The 16,104-nt window shown below is 41.8% G+C and overlaps 1 protein-coding gene across 1 annotated transcript; it reads right to left on the reverse strand.

Moving 5' to 3' along the window:
- Nucleotides 1-799: 799 nt before the first annotated feature.
- Nucleotides 800-15,470, reverse strand: DNAJB11 (DnaJ heat shock protein family (Hsp40) member B11). Its single transcript, XM_053389823.1, has 10 exons — nt 15,283-15,470; nt 11,242-11,398; nt 8,155-8,252; nt 6,354-6,486; nt 4,589-4,731; nt 3,979-4,061; nt 3,115-3,172; nt 2,216-2,327; nt 1,882-2,041; nt 800-1,164 (listed from the first exon to the last, which is right to left on the reverse strand). Exons 1-10 carry the CDS (start codon nt 15,348-15,350, stop codon nt 1,100-1,102), a joined length of 1,077 nt encoding a protein of 358 aa, XP_053245798.1. The 5' UTR covers nt 15,351-15,470; the 3' UTR covers nt 800-1,099.
- Nucleotides 15,471-16,104: the final 634 nt, after the last annotated feature.

Below are 16,104 nucleotides of genomic sequence, written 5' to 3' on the forward strand. Positions count from 1 at the left end.
ATGTTGGCTTACATCAATTGCATAAAATGCAAAGACTGAATTTGTTGAACCACAGGCTAGGGAGGAAGTGTTTTGATGCAGTTTCTAAGAAATAGGGGGAAAGCAGCAACAGCTGCACAAAGGTGGAGGAGCGGGGAGTACATTTCTCTTTTAGAGCTGCATGGAGCAAATTCTCTATCAGCAACTAGAATCTTATCACTTTCACCCCATATAACCAAGTGTAAACCTTCTCTACTCAAATGGTGCTCCATCTAAGGGACTGCATAGTCTTTGCTTGCTGGATTGTCTGTTTATGAACCACAGATTACAAATCCATACACATTTGCTATAGTCTATAAAAGAAACCCAGTGGTAAGTACTGCTGCCACTCTTAGAAATGCATAGTAAGCTGTCAAAATTTTTCATGGACAGTGTCATGTACTGCAGCAATGCTTGTGCAGAACTAAATGAAAACTGTGTGGTGGCAACAGCTACAGTACACTTCCACAGTACAAACAATAGGAAGTATCTGGACAGTTGTCAAACCCCAGAGGACAATGCAGAAAGCAAATGAAATTTCAACTGCAGAGATAAGGGTTTCTCATGCCTCAATTCCATTAGAGTGAGTGATAAGAGGACTAGGTATGTACAGAAATTAGGAAACTGAAAAGATTTTAAACCCATATTTTCCAAGCTGGGCCCAAGAACCAAAAATGCTAGCAGCAAAGAACCCATTAGTTTAAAAGTCTGAAACAGAGACAATATAAAGTAAAACAGAGGGATAGGGAACGAGTTATGAAAATTCACTCAGAGGGGCAAGAAAAAGTAACATCAAAATATATTTTAAAACCAGAATTTCAAACGTGGTACGTGTGTTAAAACGCCTCACATTTCTCAACTGCTGGAGCCTGATTGCTCCAGATAGAGCACCAGTTGTGTCCCAAATAAGGAAAATTCTTTTACCGTCTTCTGATCTGTCCCCAAATCACCTTCACTATTTGTAAAAATGGAGGGCTCAGCAGTCACTCCAACACCCCTCAGCTTTGTTCTACAACAACCAGAAGACTGCAGTTCATAGCACTGATTTCTCTCATTTGCAACAAAGTTCATTTGTCACCACTTAATATCCCTGCAGTCCATTGTACACCTTCTGCACTGATGCCTGTTTCAGCAGTTGTTTGAGACCTGCAAAAGATTGAAAAAAGTAATAACCATACAATGTTCCGAATATGTCACAAGGAGGAAAGAAAATCAAATGAATTCAGGCTCTTCCAATTTTAAGCCAGCACATTCAGTTTCGATATTTTGAGACCAGCTCACTCAAAACGGTTTTGAGAAAAACTCCCAGAATGATGTCTATGCAAATACTCCCTAAACATAGAAAAACAGATATGCTACAAAAGCAATGATATTACCTTGGTTAATAACTAAAACAGACTAGGAACAAGCAAGATGTCTGGAAAAGATTCCTGACCTGTTTTTAAATTTCACTGTTTGAAAAGTTAGCAATATTTAAAAAATTGTACTAAGCAGCAATGGCTGCTCTCCTCCCTACCATCCCTAGTCTTCCAGAACATACCCCTGAAGAGATCCTGTCACTTTTGTCACAATGTCTGTAGTGGCTGGGACCATGTTATAGCCAGAGCAGCCCTTTCTGACAGGCTGCAGCAAACTGGTTGAATCATTTTCTTGCAGCCAACCTATTCTAATAGATGGCATGCCTTTCTGAACACAGAATCTTAAAACTGGAAAATGACAGAATGATACCCACACGATGGACACTTAGATGACAAAGTAACTTCCAGATCTCAGCATGAAGAATATATCAGTAAATGGAATTACTGATCAAACCATTTGGGATTTTACCATAGCAACACTATTCTAGGATACATAGATACAAACCTTCTCGTTGTTCACTTGTCAGCTGCTCTTTGGGAAAGTCTACATCAAATGTAATTATTAGAGAGCCTTTAATGTTATTGTTGTCAAAGTTGGGAAGACCTTCTCCTTTTTTCCACAGCTTGGCTCCAGGCTTTGTGGTTTTATCCCGGGCAACATGCACCTAGTAGATGGGAGTATGGTGAAGAGTTTACAGGATTAGCATTTGTGACTAGATACTTTGACACATCAGCACCCCCCCCCCCATATTTTAGTGTCAACTGATGCAATTATCATGGAAATAACATAGGAGACTACTCTGAAAATGTATTATTTCAAATATTAAAAACTGCCTTACCTTATGCCCATCTAAATGGGCAATATCCATTTCAAAACCCACAAGAGCCTCAACCAGCGAAATAGTCACATTTGTATATAAATCGTCTCCTCTTCGCTCAAAAACTGGGTGCCTGTAGGAAAGATGTTAGAAAATGTTAACATATTCTACTTGTTACTTCATCATTTTTCTGTATACTTGTCAAACTCTCTAACATTTAACTTTTAAAAAATGAATGAAGGCTTGTGAATTATCCTGCAAGTCTGTCACTCTTGTTGCCAAAGGCAATAAATCCACCTCAATCTTTACAGGAGGGGACAATTTTCTGTGGGGATCATCAAAACCTTCTGCAGCTTAGCAGGTGGAAATATTTATGCAAAGTAGTTTTACATCATGGTCAGAATGGAACTGACCCCAGTATGCTTGTGTCTTTTGCTCTAACCTAGTGGGGAGGTCATTTGTTGAATAGCTACTGAAGTCATGAAAGGGGCAGGCCTAACTCTATTGCAGTTACTCTCACAGATCCAAAGTGGATATGCAAGTCTTCTGCCAGGAAACATTCGTCTTATCCAGGTCTTAAGTAGTAAGGACAGGAAGGTACTACTTGCTTTAGAATCCTATCCATTTGGATAACTTCACACACACTTCTGTGTCCTGTGTGCCCCCTCCCCATTCCCCAAGGGATGTCCCCGCACAATATGACAAGCACTATTGTTAGGGAAATACTTTTCTCATTGCAGCACTTAATTATATGGGTTACTTCCCATACAGGGAATGCATGCATCAATACACATATGGAACACTTCATCTTTCAACATAATCCAATGAGGTTTGTTCAGTGACTAGTTAATATGTGGTGTTTTTTTTTTGGGGGGGGTTAATTTCTGGGTAAACAAGGCAAAAATAACTAAGCGACTTACTTGAGAACTTTTATTCGGAAGCGTAAGTCACCTGGCTCTCCATCAACATGTGGTTCACCTGTGGAAGTTTGAATATGGATTAGGTCTGGTTTCAAAACCATTTCACTTCCCACAAATGAAACCCAAAGGTAATTCTTCCCTTTAAGCTTTCCAATAGTCACATGATCCAAGAAAAAGATGTTTAAATAATTCTATCCTGCTCTTACACCAAAATAGGACTGTATAGTAGCTTACAGATGATACAAAAAATCCTCACTCAAGTCCCTGCTCTCATACTTACCATCTACAAAGTAATGACAAAAGTGAAATGGATTGGATGGCAGAAAGTAAGTAAACTTGGGTACAAGTTATTTGAAGTCTTAACGACTAGTTGGGGTGAAAGTGTTAAAGGAAAAGAGGTGCCAAAAGTTGATGGTTTCTCAGCTGTACTGATGGTGTGGTCTTGTCTTCGTTCTCTTCTCTGCTGCAGCCTGACAGAATAGCTGCTGCCAGGTGTCAGGGGAAGAACCCTGACTTATTAGCTGAGCTAATGGAAACCCTGCATCCCTTCCTTATTATAACCTAATGCAACTGGTGCCATTGATGGGGGCATGGCTGCTGCCCATGGCCAATTGGAGGTTCTCCACCAGAGCATCCTCTGGAACTGTCATTGCTGGAGTAGCTATGGGGATAATGTTCTCTGTAGATAGTGCTGAGTTAGAAGAGATGAATCTTTACTGCTGTTCTAGCCCCAAAACAGGTTCTTTCAACAAGGAAACCAATTTGAAAAATCAACTAGCTTTCTGACAAGTTCTACCCCCCCAAGTTCTTTACTACCTCAGACCCAACAAGATATTAACTCCAGATAGAAAGGGAATATTGTACCTTCTCCAATAAAAGGATATTCCATGCCATCTCTCACACCAGGTTCTATCTCCACTTCTAGGGTTCGTTCTTCATTTACAAGCCTAAGAAACAGGGGAGAAAGGCAGCACTTTTAAAATATATATATATATATATTCTTTCTTTAATGATTGCACTACAGAAGAGATGTTTGCTTTTCTTTGCTATTCAGACCATGCTGCGCAACTGAACTACAGAAGTGTTGGGCTTACTACATTATGGAACCTTGAAGGTACACAGAAACAAGGTGTTTCCAGATGACTCAAGAAGTCATCTATAAGAATGCTGCAGGGAGCATTCACAAGTTCCGTTCCATTCCATTCCATTCCAACAACACAAATGAAATGCTCTATTTTACAGGAAAAAAATCTATCAGGGAATCTATATTGGTGGGGCAATTATTCAAATTCTAGTCAGTAACCCTGGTTTTCCAACAATTTTTCCTTCCTTCTTTCATTCCCATAGATGATCCCATACACAATACACCGCCATGTGGCTCAAAGTGGTAATTCTCTCTCTTGTGCTACTTTCAACAGTGATGCATAATTGCAAACTATGCATGCACCAAAGAGCCAGAGGACCTCAGACTCACTTGACATTGGGACATTCATCACAAACTACTTCTTGGGTCATCTGGAAACGCCCTGGGCCTAGTTGAGTTGTCCTCATCTCTTGCCGGCAATTGCATTTCCGCTTTCCTGGTGCCTGCCTTGCTACTGGCTTGTTTCGAATAACCTGCAGAAATATAAATAACCAGAGTCTCATATTCAGATTATACACATAAAGCACTTTAGTCTTGATGGCTTGAGTAAACGCACACATTCCACTTACCTCAGCTTGCCACCTTAGGCTTTGCAGCTAGCATGTCACATATATAAGGACAAAACAAGGCAGCCTAGCAGAAGTGAGAGTGCTGCTGCTCCCTCTAAAAATGCTTATATATTTGGTGGGTAGGACTGGTTGTCTCTGTTGTATTAATGGGCAGTATCCAATGCACTCTGTTTGTGCAATGGATCCCTCCTACATCCTCCCCCAATCTATTTTGGAGGATTGAGGAGACCCAAGGAACAGATCTGGGGGGGACAGGGGGGAATTCCATTGTGCAGCAGAAATCCTTACTCTGATGGAACAAGTCAGTTAGATACCAACATATCCTAATTTAGGTATGTGTCTGAAGAGGTGTTTTTGATAGCTGTTGACTGGTGAAGATTAAATTATGTATTTTAAAATGTGTACATTGGTACCTCGGGCTACATACGCTTCAGGTTACATACGCTGCTAACCCAGAAGTAGTGCTTCAGGTTAAGAACTTTGCTTCAGGATAAGAACAGAAAGCGTGCTCCGGCGGTGCGGCAGCAAAAGGAGGCCCCATTAGCTAAAGTGGTGCTTCAGGTTAAGAACAGTTTCAGGTTAAGAATGGACCTCCGGAACGAATTAAGTACTTAACCTGAGGTACCACTGTACAGTATTCCTTATATTGTATGTTGCTAATGTTTTGAATTGTAAAGTTGCCTACACCTTTTCTGCATAGGCGACTCGTAGGTTTAGTAAATATTAATAGCAATCTTGACCTACTTATGAATACCAAAAGCACAACTTATTTCAACGATTTGTGAATACCTGCAGCAGTTAGAGCAGGAACCCACAAATTTGGATAGGGCTTACCAGAAGCCAACCCTTATTTGTGTCCAGCTCTGGTTGTTCCCCTCTGAATCCAAAGTATGCTCGAGGATTGAGAGAGGGATTTATCTCCCTTTGCAGAAGGTAGAAGCTGTGTTAAAGACTGTTTCTGGAAAAGCAACAGTAAATATGACCCAACCACTACTAGCAGTCTTCTTTTTTTGGCATCACAGTCTTGTTTCACCTCACACAAAACTCTCCAGAGGGCAAGACACAATTTGAGTTTGTTGCCACTTCCTTCCACACACACTAGAAGCAGAAATAACTTGGCAGCCTGCTCAGTAATGACGAAAGGCAGAAAGATCAATTAGCAAAAGCTTTAGTTAGACCAGTTAAAATCACTGCAGCTGTTCCACTGGAACATTAGCACTACCAGCTGTTCCACTGGAACATTAGCAATACCCTCAAGACTAGCTCAACAAGCACTCAGGTGACAACAACATTCTTCATTGTATGGTCTGTTAAAGGCAAAAGTGCCAGGAAAGGCAGAAACCACAAACTCTCAGTAGCAATACAAAAGTGATAGTGATTTGCTACTTTTCTGTATGCCATTCATGGGAAGAAGAAGCCTGATGCCAAATTTCAGTGTAGACTCTCATTTATGTTCAAACAAGAATATATAACTTCCATATCCCCAGAACTTAACAAAATCATAAGGAGCAGACTGGCATGCTTACTTCCACAAAATTTCCTGAGTACACTTCTTCCAGTGTAACTTCTAGGTCCACAATGATATCACTTCCTCTTGGAATATTCCTATCTTGCTGGCGAGGATTACCTCCAAACATGAAACCAAAGTCTCCAAAGAAACTGTAAAGAAACGAACCATCATTATTTAAGAGAAAAGAGTCATGTGCCTATTGTGGGGCTCCTTCAAATCAACTGGTAGGAGAGCATGCATGAAAGGGTTAATGTCATCAACTCAGAAGATTATCAGATTTGTATCACCTTCCTGAAAGGAATCTCTTCCCAATTTGAGGGATAACTTCTGTGAAGAAATAACTAATAAAAACAGGAAGAGGAGCTGCTTGCAAAAACAAAAGCAAACTGCACTGAGACAATCAAATTGCAAAAATTGAAACGTGAAAAAAGCTTACGGGGCAATCAGAAACAGCTCTGTTACTCAGTTTTGCATAGACTCTGAGCCCCCTTCTCAGTAAACTTGGCCTGGTCTATACATGGGTGGGTCTGCCTACTTTTCTACTAAATGAACAGTGTCAGAACAGGAAGGAAAGGGATGTATAAAACCTGCTTCAGATCCCAGAGTGGGTTTTTAAGTGGTTGTGCCCTCTCAGGGAAAGAAAATATTACAGAATATATCTCCTGAAGCAAGAGGTCTGCAAATTTGTGCATCATTACAAAATTGATACACATGTGGACAGGGAAAACTATACAGCTGGCTTACTGATTTTTATTTAACTATTTTAAATATATTTACCTTGCTTCAGAGCATCTTACATAAAACCACTGATATTCTCAGCTTTAACATTGCTTCTGAGAGCTGCAGAGATTTATTAAGCATATCCACATGCTACCTCCAGAAAATTATTTGGAACTGCTAACATGATAACAAAAGGCTGCTGTGCCTTGGAAATAGGAAGGCATGATACATGTTGGAAATGGAGAGCCACTGTGAACTCTGCCATGGCTTCTGTGTCTAGAGGGTTAACAGCTCCAAGAACCAAATATGTTTCTGCCAAAATGAAGCAAACAAGGTAATCTCTGTTCAAGTGGCCTTGATATTTGGAGGAAAACTTTAACACTATCCCAAAGCAAGATGTGAAAGCATTGGGGAAAAATCAGACTCAGGGGCCAGAGAATTGTGAGAGTGTTTTCTGCCTTTGCTTTCACTATCTGGAACTTGCAAAATAACTGTCCTGCCTTGGCATACCCCTTGCATGTGAACTGAGCCAATGTTGGGCCTCTCCTCATAAGGAGGATGAAAATGTCCACATGGAGGACCCATTCACACCAATTAAGAAACTGATATTCAGACATTCTAGTTTGACTTTCAGATCCCCTTGGAAGTGTTTGCTCCAGCAGAAATAAAATTTAATTGGTTCTGTCTTCCCAGTCACAAGGGACTTAACTCTTCCCTGCCTCTTCTATAGCTGATTTTTAAAAAAAGGAATATTCACTTGTGTGATATGGATTCAGTGCAGTGTCTACTCACCATGACAGACTTCTATTGCTGTAATATATTCTTGCACATGTCACTCATTATGAAAGAAGCCAGAGAAGAACCTGAAGACAATATACTACAGCAATAGTGTTGGCTGCAATGAACTACCAATGATATCCCAAACAAAAAATTTTTTTCCTTCCAGTAGCACCTTAAAGACCAACTAAGTTAGTTCTTGGTATGAGCTTTCGTGTGCATGCACACTTCTTCAGATACTGTAACTGGAACAATGATATCCCTTCACTGTAAAGCTTGTAATGTTGTGCAAATACGTTGGAGAAATAAAACAGACTTACTGTGAAAAAATATCTCCATGAGAACTCTGGTGACCCTCTTTCAATCCCTCTTCTCCATATGCATCATACTGCTTTCGCTTTTCCTCATCTGACAATACCTGCAGGAGATAACAGTGTGCATCTACGTATCAGGCAAAACTTTAACATAACTGTTACAAAGCAGTGAAATCTGGTATTAATTGATTCTACGTCAAGTGGAAACACGTTCCACTGATTTTTGTCAGGGAAATGCCTTCAGCAGTGGCCTTATGGCAGCCTAAAATGTTTGTTTGCTTGATTGCAATTGATGTCTTAAGGCTGATGGAAGATTTTGAATGCAGTTATTCTTAGAACTGCATGGAGACTCAGCATTATAAAACTTATGAACAATGGATTGTGTCCAATATTGTCACTCAGCTGCCAGTAAGGTTTCAATTAGCAGAATGAGCAAAGAAACATTTTTTGGCAATTTCCCACTGGCAACCCCCTCTCCTTCGGGCTCTAGAAGGTTGGAGGATCCTCCAGAGAAGATTTAGGGTGGGTGCAGGGGGAGGGAGGGAAATCACAAAAATTTGCTTCTCTCCTTGTTTTAACAATGGAAGCTTTATTGTCAGTTGAGCAACACTTTTTGATATAACCAAATATGCAAATATTTAAACAACAATTTGTGACTTTTCTTGACACTGTAGATGAGATAAGCAACAGTCACTGGTTTCCATTCTCAACCTGTAATACAGTGAAAGCTGTAGAAGGGCTTACAAAACATTTTTTCATTGTCCATACTTTATCATCAGAAGATGTATGCCCTTCTCTTGCGGGGGCCCAATTAGTGCCATTGCCTTCCGTTAAGAGTTTGGGTGTAATCCTTGACTCCTCCCTTTCCATGGAGGCGCAAGTTACAGCAACAGCCAAGGCGACATTTTTCCACCTTCGCCGCATCAAGCAGTTGGTCCCTTACCTTTCCCGCCCCGACCTGGCCACAGTGATCCATGCGACGGTCATCTCCAGGCTTGACTACTGTAATTCGCTCTACGCGGGGCTGCCCTTGAAGCTGACCCAGAAACTCCAGAGGGTGCAGAATGCTGCAGCGAGGCTCCTCACGGGGTCTCTGCCACGGGAGCATATTCACCCACTGCTTTTCAAACTGCACTGGCTCCCGGTAGAGTACAGGGTCAGATTTAAGGTGCTGCTTTTGACCTTTAAAGCCCTTCACGGCCTAGGACCCTCGTACCCACGGGACCGCCTCTCCCGGTATGCCCCACGGAGAGCCTCAAGGTCCATAAATAGCAACACCCTAGTGGTCCCGGGCCCTAAGGAAGTTAGATTGGCTTCAACCAGAGCCAGGGCCTTTTCAACTCTGGCTCCGGCCTGGTGGAACGCTCTGTCTCATGAGACCAGGGCCCTGAAGGATCTGATTTCTTTCCGCAGGGCCTGTAAGACAGAGTTGTTCCGCCTGGCCTTTGGCTTGGAGCCAATTTGATTCCCTCCCTCCCTTTCTTTCTTTTTTCCTTTCCTTCTCCTGCGATGAGGCTACATTTTAATATTTCCATATTTTAATGTATTTTAATTTTGTTTTTAAGTTGTAATCATGCAATTTGTTTTTATTATTGCTTGTAAGCCGCTCTGAGCCCAGCCTTGGCTGGGGAGGGCGGGGTAGAAATAAAAATTATTATTATTATTATTATTATTATTATTATTATTATTTGCACCCCAATCCTATGTTTACACAAAAGCAAGTCATACAAAATTTAGCAACAGGCAAGTTAGGGTTAGGGTGATTAATTGCATATTTAATAACATACTGCAGACTTTAATTTCAGCATAAGAAGTGGTCAACTAGATAAAGCTAGCTTGCCAGCTCCTAGTGCAATAGTTCTTATTTCTCTAGAGTTCTCTTCCTGCCAACCACACTACTGTGCATTCCATGCTGCAGCCTGTTCAAGTATCTTGATTCATTGAATTTACAGAGCAATGGAAAACTGTCAAAAGGGGATTCCTGTTCTTCAATTCAGAAAAGAGAGATCTGGCTATCTAGAAAAAGCTAGCAGAAACATGAGGCATGAGCAATGCATAAAATGTTTAGAATTTCATCTGTTTACCTCCCTCTGCCAATAACATTCCTGAGTTTAATTTCTGTAACGTGTCATTCAGTGGTTAGGCCAGTGTGCTTTTTTATCTGTATCAGGAAGGTGCACCAGAAAGCCAGGCATGGCCTATCTAACACTAAAATCTCCACTTGTACATTAGCCTGGACTAGTATTTGCAAATACAAGAATCATGCCTGACAACTGTGCTCACTTTGGGCTCCCTGGAGATGTCATCTGGACTAAATATAAAATCTTTTTCTGTAAATTCTTTAGAGGCTTAAAAAAAGAGCAGGCATTATATAAATTTTGTTAAATAAATCCTTCGCCTATGCTCCCAAAAAGCACAATAACAGGCCAACCAACAAGCTAATGATTTTTTGTTAACCAGCCATTAACTTCAAGAGGTCCTTTCACTATGTCAATTTAAAGACAATTGGTAGAGCATGTAAATTTGGCACAGATAAAATACAGATATGATACATTTTGTTGCTAATGTAAAAACAGTAAAAAAAACTCTGTGTTTTGGCTGTTTGCCAAACTTAAAACCATCTACAGACCATTTTCAAATACAGCCGTACCTTGGAAGTCGAATGGAATCTGTCCCAGAAGTCTGTTCGACTTCCAAAACATTCAGAAACCAAAGCATGGCTTCTGATTGGCCAACTGGAAGCTGCAGAAGCCCCATTGGACATTCGGGTTCCAAAAAACATTCGCAAACCGGAACACTCACTTCCAGGTTTGCGGCATTCGGGAGCCAAAATGTCTGAGTACCAAGGCGTTCGGGATCCAAGGTATGACTGTATAGGTGTGTCTATAAATTATCCTAAAGAAATGAATGATAGGAAAGGGGATGGAGATGACTTTCTAGGAATGCCTGTTAATGACACTCTATCATAACCATGCTGTAGTTGACTTAAGACACTCTGCTCACTCTGCTAAGGTTTTGCTAAACAGCAAATATCGAAACAGAGAAAGCAATGGGTGCATTAGTTGGGCACAGACTTTCCCCAAATACACCAACCTCATAGGCAGCCCCAAGATCCTGGAATTTTTCCTGCGCACGTGGATCATCAGGATTCCGGTCTGGGTGAAGCTGCAGGGCGAGTTTTCGGTAGGCCTTCTTAATGTCTTTAACAGATGCACTACGGGGCACCCCCAAGATCTTGTAGAAATCTCTCCTAAAAGAAAAATGAAGCGAGTTATTGTTGTGCATCTTCTTCCTTTAATGCGACCACATACTCAGGCTACAAGTTAGAGAACAGCAGGAGGGCTCTGTTTCCTTCTTCTCCTCCAATATTGTTGCTTACCACAACAATTATAACTTGTAATAAAGCTCTACAAGCACAACAATTATAACTTGTAATAAAGCTCTACAAGCAGGGCATCCAGAGAATGACAGAAATGGTGCCTCCAAGGATGTATTAGAACTTTCAGCCAGAGAATACTTGAAGGGAAGGTCCTGTTTTTAAAATGTGAGCTCACTGAAAACCACATGCCATGTACACAGCCAGTCTCTAATAGTGCAATCCTAAACACACTTACTAAGGAGTAAGCCCTACTGAACACAGTGAGATTTACTCCAGAGTAAATAAGCTTAAGATTGCCCTATAAATGTACTATGCGGTCTTAATCTACACATTAATAATATGCATATTCCCAAGTGTCTACTCAAGGCCTGTGTCCCCTGAGGGAAAAGAAAAAAGAAGAGAAACACAGGCAAAAATTAAGGAGCTGATGTCCAAACACCCCAGCAATTAGATATTGGCAAATAAAATTATTTGAATTTGTCGAATTAGCAAAAATGACACAAAAAATCAGAAACCAAAAAAATACAAAGTTTATTAGTGACTGGAATAAATTTATGGTATACACTGAAGGGAATTATAGAAACTTAAAAACTATAGCATGTTTGATATAGATCGTACGATGTGTAAACCATTAACAATTATCAGCTGCAGGAAAAAGAAAGTATTTTTATTAAGAAGCCCGAAATCGGGAGGGATGGAGGTCAATAGGTGTGTAGAGGAAAGATTTAAATATTTAAAGATATAAAGATTTAAGTGTGAAGACAAAGAACTGTAACGGAAACTGATGTTATTTTTATACTGATGTTATGTTTGGATATCCCTTTTGAAATTGTTGATTTGTTTTCTCTTTTGGTTATCTAAGTGAAATTCAATAAAAAGAAACAGATAAAAATTAAGGAGCTGATGTGATAAGAAGGCTACAATAGTGTGTTTGTGTGTAGGCATGCATACATTAGTATTTAAACTGGATACCCCTTTAAATACATTGGCAGAAAACGGATGCAAATAAAATGGGATGTGAAGTATATGAAATAAAAGGTGTTACCAAAAACACACAATTACAGTGAGAAGAAAAACAGAAGGCTTGCTTGGTCCCCACTCTTAAGCTTCTGCCATTTATTGAAAACATTTGTGTTCCAATAGGCTTTTGGGCTGATGGATTGAATTATTTTAATACAGTACAGTCTTAGCAGACTTATATATGTTAGGCATTTATTATTTATTTAGGTAAATTTATATATTGCCTTTCTTCCACTACGGAACTCCAAGTTGTGTACATAGGGTTGCAAGACACACACTCATCTAGAAACAGACCAAACCCAGACATACTTAGCTCCAATAAGGTGGCTGTATCAGGCCACAGCCATTTATTTTAATTGTGTAAGCTTCCCTGTTTATTGCAATTTCAATAGAAAGGAATGTATAAGCTAACAAGTAGGTAAATTTACTTGTGGGATTTATGATACTGTACATTCTCAACCAACGTCACAAGAAGGGACAAGCAAACATAAGTTACACACAAACTAACAGTGGCTGTGTTTTATCTTGGAGTTCCCAGACCTTATCTTTATTCAATGTCATTTGGGGCAAGCCTACACATATTTACTCAGAAGTAAGACACCCTGTGTTCAATAGCATGCTCCTGTACTTTATTTATTATAGATTTATATTTTATATATTTTAATTATTTCAAAAAATTGTACACAGCTTAATCACACCGATCCCTAAGTGGTGTAACCAGGTGACTGGCAAAATTTCAATTCACAATAAAACAAATCAAAATATATAAAAATAATACAAATAGAAAAGGCATAAAAACAAGTCCAACCAAGATAAAATGGATCAATCTGAATTAAAAAGTCTTGAGAAACAACAAGGCCTTTCCCTGAACCTAAAATGACATCAGAGTGAGTCTCCCTGAGAGAACATTCCACAACTGGGAGGCTACCACTGAGAAGGCCCTTTCCCCAATATTCACCCAACTGTACCTCAGATGGCAGGGAACCTAAATAAGGACCTAAGGACCAGCTATGAAAATATTAATGTACAGATAGGCAGACAAGGATAAGCGGTCCTTCATGTACCCTGGGCCCCATATCATAAAGGGCTTGAACCAGCACTTTGAATTGGACCTTGAAATAGATTTGGAACCAATGCAACTGATGAAGCACAAGCATACATTATCATAATGCCTAGTCCCAGCTAGCAATCTAGCAGTTGTAGTTTCTAAACTGTCTCAACATGTATTTTTAAATTTTTTTTAATTAAATTTGTATCCTTCCATCCATTTTAAATTACCTCAAGACAAGTAACAACCTCTAAAATTAGATGAAACCAACAAGAGGATAAAGGAAAATATACAGTGCAACTCTAAAACAATTGATCAATCTGCCTATCATTATCAAACCATACAGGTTCTTACACCTAACATACTCAAAAGACCTGGAAGAAGGGCTAGGTCTTCAGCCTGTGCTGAAAAATGTTCAGTGTTGGCATCAGTCAAACGTCTGGGACAGTGTGTTTCACAAGCAGGTAGCAATTGCCGGAAAAGCCTTCTGGTGAACCAGACTCCCAAACCTTACTCAACAATATTACCAAAAGCACCTCCCTGGCAGACTTCAAAGCTGAGACAGCACAATGTAGGGGGAGGTCCCTCTCAGGAGGTTACTGGATCCTATAATAATGCATCACAGTTGTCTAATCTGAGGGTTATCAGAGCATGGATAAGTCAGTGAAAGGTGCTCAATGACAGCAACAACCTGCACCTTGACAATGATGGATGAACTATCCCCAGGCTGCGAACCTGTTCCTTCAGAGGAGACAAACACATCCCCAACAGTACCTCCCCACTTTTTTTTGGATCAGGTCACAGTGTACTGGCCTCCATTCAGTTCCTGCCTGTTCCCAGTGCACCAGCATCTCAACCTGTACAACAACGCGATGTGAAGGGCAGCACCTACTTCTGTGCCACGTACCACATCTATAACCTGCCTTTCCTCAAATGAGCCCAAGGCAGTGGGCGCAGGCCTTCCTCCAATCTCTCACAACAACAACCCTACGGAGTGGGCTATGCTGAGTGTGGTCCATGGCTGAACAGGGCTTTCAACACAGTCCTGGCCAGATAACTCTGATACCCCGAACTACAGGCGGAAATACATGACTAAACAGTGGTACCTCGGGTTACATGCGCTTCAGGTTACATACACTTCAGGTTACAGACTCCGCTAACCCAAAAATATTACCTCGGGTTAAGAACTTTGCTTCAGGATGAGAACAGAAATCGTGTGGCGGTGGTGCAGTGGCAGCAGGAGGCCCCATTAGCTAAAGTGGTACCACAGGTTAAGAACAGTTTCAGGTTAAGAACAGACCTCCAGAACGAATTAAGTTCTTAACCCGAGGTACCACTGTACCAACCAACCGAAACTCCCTCGTCTGCACAAGCTGCGAAAGCGGCAGCAAACCGGCCTTCTTCCCGGTCACCCTGGGCGGGGGTGGGGCGAGGGGGAGGAGCCATAACGGCTGTAACCGGGGAAGGGGAGGACAGGACCACCCGCCCCGCGTGGGAAGAGGAAGGCGAGAGCTGCCCCTGTGAGGAAGGGGAGAGGTGGCGGCGAGGGACGGGGGAGACGAAGCCCCCTGGGCGGCAGTGAGGGGCGAGGGGAGCAGGGGGGCTCCACCCGACCGCGAGGCCACCTGCCAGTACCGGTGGGGCGGCGCCGTTTCCTCCCGGTCCCTTCCCGCTCCCCTCGGCTCACCCGGCGACGGCGTCTCCGAGCAGGCACAGCAGCAGCAGCAGAAGCCCGCCGAGGGAGCGGGGTGACATGGCGGGAGGGGGGGTCTCTTCGAGCAGGTTCCAAGCGCGCCCCCTCCTCGGCTTCTCTCACACGCCGGTAACCATAGGCACGCACGAAAGAGAACCCGGTGAAGCTAACCGCCCAATCAGGCTCCGACTCGGCGCGCGCCGCTGGCCAATCACAACCTCACACTTCACCCGCGGCCGGCTACAGCCGCCCAACCAGGCTTTGAGACGTCAACAAATAGGGACGGGGCGAAGCCGCGCGTCGGTGCCTTAAAGCGTAGCGTTGGGGCGTTGCGACGACGTCACGAGGAGACGCCTACGGCTCCTTCAAGAAGGGACTTCCTACTTCCTTTCTGTATTATTATTATTATTATTATTATTATTATTATTATTATTATTATTATTATCACTCATTGTTTTGCCTGCGGCTCCTTATGGATGGCTTGCAGCAAACGGGAGGACTTTAAAAGTTATTGTTAAAAAATCAGTCATGAGGATGATCGAAATGAATGGCAATCAAAACGTCAAGCGAATGCCATTTTCAGTTTTCCTTTAAATGCCTTTGTGTGAGGCGGAATTGGGGAGCGCTTTATCCCCAGATCTGTGTTCTTTCCTGTTTCTTCGGGGGTTGCCCCAACAACAGCCTCGCGGTGCCTAAAGAATTAACAAATACGTTCATGCCATAAATTGTATACTAGACAGTTCACTGCCGGATACCTGAAGTGTTATCCTCGGTTGGGGCAGATAAATTAACATCGGCATATGTGTGCGAGGTGAG

This window comes from Podarcis raffonei, chromosome 5, assembly GCF_027172205.1.
Source record: "Podarcis raffonei isolate rPodRaf1 chromosome 5, rPodRaf1.pri, whole genome shotgun sequence".
NCBI lineage: Eukaryota > Metazoa > Chordata > Lepidosauria > Squamata > Lacertidae > Podarcis > Podarcis raffonei.

Bases quoted from the DNA above. Each gene is read 5' to 3' on its own strand.
- DNAJB11 (XM_053389823.1), bottom strand. From the start codon at position 15,350: ATGTCACCCCGCTCCCTCGGCGGGCTTCTGCTGCTGCTGCTGTGCCTG. The intron at 3,173-3,978 runs GTACAATATTCC...AAACTTCCACAG, and splicing joins ATATCCTTTTATTGGAGAAG to GTGAACCACATGTTGATGGA. The intron at 2,042-2,215 runs GTAAGGCAGTTT...CCCATCTACTAG, and splicing joins CCCATTTAGATGGGCATAAG to GTGCATGTTGCCCGGGATAA.